General features: G+C 39.4%; 1 protein-coding gene across 1 annotated transcript in view; it reads left to right on the top strand.

The window, feature by feature from the left end:
• Positions 1 to 933: 933 nt before the first annotated feature.
• The window catches only part of LOC134563370 (meiotic nuclear division protein 1 homolog), a 30783-nt gene continuing 23284 nt past the window's right edge, over positions 934 to 8432 (top strand). The window contains exons 1-4 of the mRNA XM_063421255.1: positions 934 to 987; positions 1192 to 1257; positions 2083 to 2146; positions 3757 to 3905. Of these exons, the coding sequence (XP_063277325.1) occupies positions 934 to 987; positions 1192 to 1257; positions 2083 to 2146; positions 3757 to 3905 (333 nt within the window). The remainder of the gene's footprint in view (positions 988 to 1191; positions 1258 to 2082; positions 2147 to 3756; positions 3906 to 8432) is intronic.

Here is an 8432-nt window from a genome sequence, read left to right as displayed (position 1 = left end):
AGGAATTCCTTTTGCCCAACCAAGCGTAGCTTTCGCTGCGTCTTAATGGCAGGCCCCCAGACCAGAAAATAAAGAACCTTACCTCTCACCAGGGGTCGTTGGGAGCGGCGAGGGTCGCAGCGCCAATGGGGTCCCCGAGAAATCCCCCGGTGCCAGCTGGAGCGTGATCGGGTCGCAGGGTCCTGGTTGCGCCCACAAGGTCCCATCTGGGTGGCCAAAAATGTTAGCGTAGGAAAACATATAACCACACAAAGGCGATCATATGCGGTTCTTTATTCAAGTGCGCTGGGACACAGGGGCATACAGTGCCCAAATCTTGTGCCCAAGAATACAGAGTTGATTTGTGATTTTTATAGTTTTAAATTATACATATGTTAACTAACCTCCACCCCTAGATATTGGCTATCCTATTTCTTAGTTACTATCTTAGATCATACCTACGCTCTACCCTGTGTTATACTTGATTTGGTTAAAACAATGCTTCTCAATTATCTCCTGGGTTTGGGTCAAACAATGCTATGCAGCTAGTTGCAGAAGCTGACGTTTGTTCCAAGCTATCTGTAAAGTTCAGATTGTGCGTCTTCTACTTTCCCCCAACTACCCGCAGTTAGCTTAAACAGAAATTATTATTTTAACCCTCCACCATCAGTCACACAACCAGAGAGAAAAGAAATAAAAGCAGCACAGTTTTTAAAATGTGACATTGAAATTATCAAGTTGATGAGGACCTTTGAAGAAAGATATACTTCAAAATGCTCTTTATCTTCTTACAAAAACCTGAATGGCTTACAACTCACACTACTATCTGTATATCACAACATAGAAAGCAATTCTTAAAAAAATCCCCAAACCAAACAGAAGGTACTCCTTATCTTTTTAAGGGTTGTTAAACATTTGTGTGAGTTTGGTATAAATTCATATTTTGGGATTGATATGTGTCAAGGAGCACTGAGGCTGGAGTGCGGTTGGCTGGCTCTGAACTTAAAGGTAGGTCCCTCCATTGAATAGAAGAACTTAGTGTAGAGATTATTTGCAAAGAAGTTTATCTGAAAGTCTGGGCTTAGTGGTAAGGTATTTTAAAGGATGGCAGATATAGCTTACAGGTAAATAGGTTTTAATTCTGAACAGATGTTAGTTATTCAGATGGCTGAATGTCTTGGTTTGGTTTTTTTCTTTTTTCTGCTGTTCTAGTCCAAGAAAAAAGGTCTGAGGTTTGAAGAGAAGAGGGCCCGCATGATGGAGATATTTTTTGAAACAGTAACTTGTAATTGTCCTGCATTTACATTGGTGGGAAAACAGGTCCTAAAAGGAGCTTAACTGTAGATGTTGCTAAATTCTATATCCTGGCATGTATTTCACTGATGCCCTGTGACATCAGGGTGTGAATTACAGGGGCAGAACTTCATTCAACTTCTGATCAGATGGCTCATCCCCAGGTGGAGCTAAGGAATGAAGATGCACTGGTGGTGTTAAATTCTTCATGTGCTACCTATCCACATCCTCTCCTTTTGAGTCTGTTACCATAAGAGGGGACAGCAGGAAATTAGGAAGCATCTCACTGCATTTTATGAGAGGAAGAAGAAATCTGAGCTTTAGAGAAACTGAGAGCAGAGTTGGAAAGGGTCCCTAGGGAGAAGAAACCTGGAGATCCAAAAGCTGAACTACAATTGTATTGGTGGCACATGTAATACACCATGTTTTACCTTTTAGAAAAAATACTGTGACACTTCAGTACTTGAGCAATGTGGTGCATCTGTGCTGACAGTCTAACCTGGGCTTTTTGAGGGATTTATAGTCTAACTTGAGATGAACTATGATGACTTCAGATCACCAAAGAAAAGAGCAGGGCTTGTTACAATAATAGCGTTTTTCTTATTATTTAATAAGATTATTAATTATTTTTCTTATTATTTAATTCTCAGAATGTTCCAGTTCTATTGAGGGATATGCAGGCTATTTCCCTAGCAAAATCAAAATATACAATGTATTTCCTACTTGTTTTTTTGGTATTGATTTAGTGTAAAAAACTCAGGCTTAGATGATGCTGTTATTTGGAACTGAAGTCTTTCATGTTTTGCACAGAAAGATGTCTTCCAGTTGAAGGATCTAGAGAAGATTGCTCCAAAAGAAAAAGGAATTACTAAGTGTTTATAAAAGTTATTTCTCTTGAGCAAGTAATCATTTTTGGGACAGATCCTACAGTGTAAATTTTCCTGGCTACCATCTTAGGTTTATGATTTTAATACCAGAAAATATAGCTAGAATGGGAGACTCGTCAGTGACAGGGCTGTGGAGTTAAAAGTGACATGGGATGGGCACTTACTTAGGCTCTGAGCTGCCTGATTTTCAGTGACTTTCAGTGTATGAAATCATTGTTTGCACTCAGGTATTAAATATCTGCTTGTAATATCATAAATGTTTAAAATGCTGGTCCAAATATACATGGGCAGTGTGTTCTTGAGCATTTCCTCTTCAAAAATGGCTGGACAGATATAAATGGAAGGGGTTTGTCTTTTCTATAAAAGCCTTCCCGATGAGATCCATTGGTTTAGGATTAGGTCCAAGAGCATTTATCTGTGCTCTTGGATTGTTTTATCGGTTCCTTATTCGTTTTCCTTCTATGCTCATTGACAAAAGGGAGGCAAAGCATAATGTTTGTGTAGTTACCACTGTCCTTCTCTAGCATATCTTGGTGGCACTGCAAGAGTAAATGAACTTGCTGAGAGAACAGCAGATGTGAATATCACAAAGCAGAGTTTTTCAGTTGTGTCAGCAGCTAATAGAGACATTTGTGGGTTTCTGAATAGATGTGGTGTCATCTTGATTGGTTTGTCAATGCATTTGTTTAGTTGCACTTTGCAGTAAATTTGAGTTTAGAGTTTCTAAAGCCATTAACACCTTTGAATAGTCCAAATTCATCCTGTCATCCTGTCTCTGCATATGAAGGCATTTAGTCACACAACCCAAGCCCCAGTTATTCTGATAAGAAGAAAATTACTAACCTTCTCCCATCGTGGCATCCAGCCTATAGCTTCAAAAGACATAGGACCCCCTGTAGTCTTGAAATTGAATATCAGGTACCAAAACCCATAACTGAGCTCAAAAGTCTTTATATCTGCAAGAGCTGAGGATAACATAACTACTTAGCTTTGTTGAACAGGTACCATTTTTTTAAAATGGTGAATTATACCACAGGTTTGAAAGGAAATGATCAGTTGTGTTCAGAAATCTTGATGCTTGTGAGTGTAAATCATGTTTTATATTGGAAGTGAATATAATCAAAATCAGAATCTGTCTTTCCTGAGTCTGTAGACAGATGGCTTTAGTGCCTCTGCTGCTATGAAATACTTTGTTAAGCATTACAAAGCGAAACGTAATTACACTCCCAATCAAGAAACTTAAACAAGTTAATCCAAATTAGAATTAAGATTGCAAGACAACTTCTCAGGTACCTCTCATGGGTTTGTTATGGTATTGCAGTGTAGCATGCATGTATTTTGTGCAATAATCATAAGCAGTGTTTTGCAAACATCTGGTAGCAGATGTGCAGAATAGCAGTGTTTAGGAGCAAACTACTGGTTTCAGAGAGATTCATCCCTTCAAGTGAAGCTTTGGGCATGTTGTCCTTGTGAAATCTTCCAGCTAGCTGACACTGGAGGAAAAGCAGATGATTCTAGATGGTGGCTCGTGGTATTCATAATTCTCCATAGTCTAGCTGCTATGTGGTTTTAATTTTATATTTTTTGCTTTTATTAGCCTCAACGTCAAGGAAAGAGATTCTGCAAGGCCTTGTTTGTGATGGCATGGTGGACACTGATAGAATTGGAACTTTGAATTATTTCTGGGCTTTTCCAAGTAAAGCTCTTCATGCCAGGAAGCATAAATTGGAGGAGTTAGAGTCTCAGGTAAATCTATTTTATGAAAAATAGTTGTTTATCTGAATGGGTTTGCTTTTTCTTATACCCCCTTGTCATTCTTGTTTATATCTCTCATGTGTACAAATGTACATGTCCACACACACAGATTTTAATATAGGAAATATCTGTCATTCATGGTAGGGCATTGTCATTATCACACTGTTATGTCAGGATAACTTTGGAGAGTCTTGTTGGAGCTTGAGAAAACTTTTTGTCTACTTGCCTGCTGAAAGCATGTTAGTCGTGATGCAAAGCATCATTTAAGGACTCAAAGGTAGCATGTTTTTGTGTCTTTTATATAATGTAGGCCATCATGTGGTAATAACCTAAAAGTGATGACAGCCGGAATGTATAACCTGAGTAAATGAGGCAATGGTTTCTACTTAGGCCTTTGTATTTTCATCTGCTTTTATTGGTGCCTTAGTTTGTGAGCACTTCTGTAATCCCCTACTTCACTTTTAGCAGGAGAAAAGAGCAAATTGGTCATGAATAGCAGAAACAAGGAATGGTTGGGGTTAGAAGGGACCTCTGGAGATCTAGTACGATTCCCTGCTAAAGCAGGTTCACCAGGAGCAGGTTGCACATGATCACGTCCAGGTGGATCTGGAGTATCTCCAGAGAAGGAGAGTCAATGACCTCCCTGGGTAGCCTGTTCCAGTGCTCTGTCACTCTCAAAGGAATTAAGTTTTTTCTCTTATTTATATAGAACTTTGTACCAGTTGCCCCTTGTCTTTTTGCTGGGTCTCACTGTAAAGAGTCTGGCTCTATCCTCTGGACACCTGCCCTTAAGGTATTTGTATTGATAAAGTCCCCTGTCTTCTGTGAAGTCATCTCTTCTTCAGGCTGCACTGGTCCAGCTCCCTCAGCCTTTCCTCATAAGAGAGATGCTCCAGTCCCCTCCTCATCTCCATAACCCTGTGCTGGACCCCCTCCAGTAGCTGCTTGTCTTTCCTGAACTAGGGAGCCCAGAACAGGGCAGAGTGCTCCTGAGAAGGCCTCACCAGGGCAGAGGACAGGGGGAGGACAGGCTCTTCTTCAGAAGAGCAGGGCATCTTTTGTTGCAACATTGCTGTTCTATTGATCTAGTTCTTTCCTACTTTTTGTGAACTGTCTTTCGGCTTCTAATGGGAGTGGGAAAGCATCTATTCATCAGTTTATTTACAATGGGAGTATATGATAAGGTGAACAAATGACCTTTATGAGACCATGTGGTATGATTGTACCACAGCACTGCCAACTCATCCCATTATTATTCAGCATTATATTCTTTCATCAAAGAATCATTTGAATTAATGCAGATTTACTGGTAGCATCTGAATATTTTTACAGCCATTATTTTCTTAAGGCATAGCGCTGAATGAATCTCAGGCATTGCTGCCTTATGTAGTGTTGTCAACTTCAGCTATTTCTTTATACAGTTATATCAAAATAACTAAAAGAAAAATGCTTTTTTCCCCCCGTCTTTAATTGAAAAAGGAGTTTGATTTAGCTGACTGTGGTTGTACTATTTTCAGGCATAGACTTAACCTGGCACAACTGGACTTAATTTTTATAGACTGGTGGTAACAGTGCACTGGCTCTTACTCCAGTGGAGTTTCATTTGTCTGAAACAGATTAGTTTAACTCTGCACTGACATGGCACTGAACTTCCTAGTAAAATTACTCAGCTTATTAGTACACTCACACAAGTTTTAGACAAGGCTACTTACTCTGCCAGTACATAAATTGCCAACTGAGAAATTGAACAAATATGTTCCAAAACTCCTGCTTTGTTCACCAAACTCTCTGGTGCCACTGTTTCATCGAATGCAAATGATTTGCTCTTGGATCCTCTTTGTTGTTGCTCATGCTCCATATTATAGCCAAGTAGCTGAAAGGAGTTGATATTTGTTGTCCTTGCCCTTGGGCCTAGTCCCATCATGAATTTTGAACATAATTGGTCAAGCAGGTCTCTGGCATACCCTGACAAATATCTTCCTTGGAATGTCTTGCAGAATCTGCCTAATGTGCTCCGTGGTAAGTATCCAGGAATTGCCTACAAAAATATGCTGAGCTGCTTTAAATATACTTTCACTTACACAAACACATCTATTATTGTGAAAGTGTGATAGGCATGTAGCTATTGATTTGTGATGTTATTTCTGTGTGGAAATATACTATTCTGATATGAACAATTCTGCAATATAAAACTGTTCCAGAAATAGTTTTATTACCAGAACCTTATTTGCAAGCCAAACCTTGCTCCTGACATACGGGCTTATTGGTATGAGAGCTCTCATTAGACGATGCTATGAGTCTTTAAAAGTACTTCTCTTCATTACCTTGCTTTTCTGATGAGACTGGAAATGTTTGAGCATTTCAGGGAAAAGCATTTTCACTAGGTGAAAATGACTTCTCTGTTGACGCAGTGGAAAGGTGGCATTTTCAATGAAAAGCTCTCTGAATCTTTTTACTAGTTCTGTCTGTGAGTTGAAATTAGCTCTTTTGGTGTTTGTACTTTTCTTGATATGCACACATACAGATTTTTTTAAGGGCTTCTAAATCTAGTCACTGACTATCACAAAACTTCTTGTCAGAACATACAAAGCAGAGGAAGAGTCAGCTATTGTACCATTTCTGTTGCATGTTGCTTATCTTTGACCATTCCCATATAGAGCTTGTGGCATGCTGAGATGTGTTTTCTCTCTGTGTCTTGTCCAGTTTGATTGTTGACTACATGAGTCGGTCTCTTTGTTCAGCAGTTAAAAGCCAGAATCAGGCTGCCTTACTTAAAGCATGTTTAAAAATCCAGCAGTTCAGTTCATGATGCAATTAAGGCTTTTTACCCAGAGGCATTATCTTTGTTTCCTGAGGGCATGGGTAAATAGTCAAGGCAAAAGAGTGATCCCAAATGCTGAACTGTCATTTGAAAGTAATGTGGAGGAACAGAACAGGCTTCTTCATGATGCAAAGTCCCCTATTAATTCACAGCACTGAGGTTTATGTTTGACGAGTTGGGCCTGCTACAGGACCTTTTGCCTGCATATGTTGGTACTTCAGAATGTTACAGCCAGGTTGCTCATAGCATTCTGTATTTTACAGAACTTGTGATTGTGGGAGGCTGTTTTAGGAGCTGTTCTTGAAACAATTTTTTTGTTTCAGATTTTTTTAGTGATTATTAAGCCACACCCCATCTTAGAGATCCAGAAGCCAAGAAATCTGACTCGGTATTCATAATGAAGATCAAGCCAGTTTTGTCTGGATGTTTAAAGCTGCACTTCCCAGGGCTTCTATATACCCTTCACTTTTTCCAGGAAGGATTTATTATATCATCAGTGTGCAGAGATATCACAATTAAAAACAATGCTAAAGTTTCTTTTGACAGCTTCCCTGCCTGACCCCATCGTTTGGCTTGCTTTTGTAGAGGCAGGTGTTTGGAGAGGGGCACTAATCCCTGACTTATATACATATGGCAGACCTCGTGCTGATCTAATTAGGATCTTGGTGGTGCCCTCTAACCCCAAGTTACTGCTTGGGCCTCTTCCTGTTTTTCTGAAAAGCAAGGATAGCAAATGTCTTTAGTTTGTGTAGCATCTGCTGGAACTATTTCCTCCAATAGCTCACAGAGTAAGAATTGCTAAGTAGGTCCCTTTGGATTTTGTATTAATTTGTTTTGCAGTGGCATGGTTGTTCCTAAAGGTTTATGCCTTTCTGTCAGTGCTTATTCTTCACCTCTTGGTTATGCTTATGCATCTGTGAAGAGGACCACTGAAAAAGTGAGATATGTTGGAAGCTGTATTTTGGTGAGATGAGTTTATACACACATTTGGTTTGTTTGCATGTGGAAGTTGCATTTGGTTAGATTTGGTACAGGTATGAGATGGTGAAACAAGAGTGAGGGTGTGGACTCTTGTCCTCACAAGAGTGAGGGTTTACTGTGGGGTTAGTCTTCCTTCCCTAAGAAAAGGTGAAATTATGTGTTCTTTACCAATATTTTTCTGGCTGTTGGATTCAGAAGCCTGGAATTACCTATGATCAGTTATAGTTTGACAAAACAAGATGTTTAATTTTTGTCATAACAATTGTGAGTGAGGAAAAGAAAAATCTTTCTGATGGAGCCTTAGTATAAACAGATTCAGCTTAGATTCTCTTTCATTTTTTCATCTGTCTTGGGCAAAACACTTGCATCTGTGCTGACAGGGACCTGAAATACTAAGCACTTCAAAGATGTGGTTGTTAGTGTTACTATTGACAGTGCTATGAGCACTGTAGTCCAGTAGCTTGGGAAAACAACCAGTTAGTTTCTTTTCCTCAGTGTGGTGCTGTTCAGTTTAAAACCGTTCATTTCACTGTGTTTTATTTGTCTCATTTCTCATGGTGTTGTTTTCTTGTGGCTTAATCTTTTGTGTTCTGAGGCTTTTGCAAGGGAAAGTTTAACAGCCAAAAGTATTAGAGCTGTTCCAACTGAGAGCAAAATGGTGTCACCTTGCACTGCAATGAAGATTGAACAGAATCTTTTTAGAGCAGGATACAGGA

Source organism: Prinia subflava, chromosome W (assembly GCF_021018805.1).
Source record: "Prinia subflava isolate CZ2003 ecotype Zambia chromosome W, Cam_Psub_1.2, whole genome shotgun sequence".
In the NCBI taxonomy this organism is placed as follows: domain Eukaryota; kingdom Metazoa; phylum Chordata; class Aves; order Passeriformes; family Cisticolidae; genus Prinia; species Prinia subflava.
This window is presented reverse-complemented; position numbering and strand designations above follow the sequence as displayed.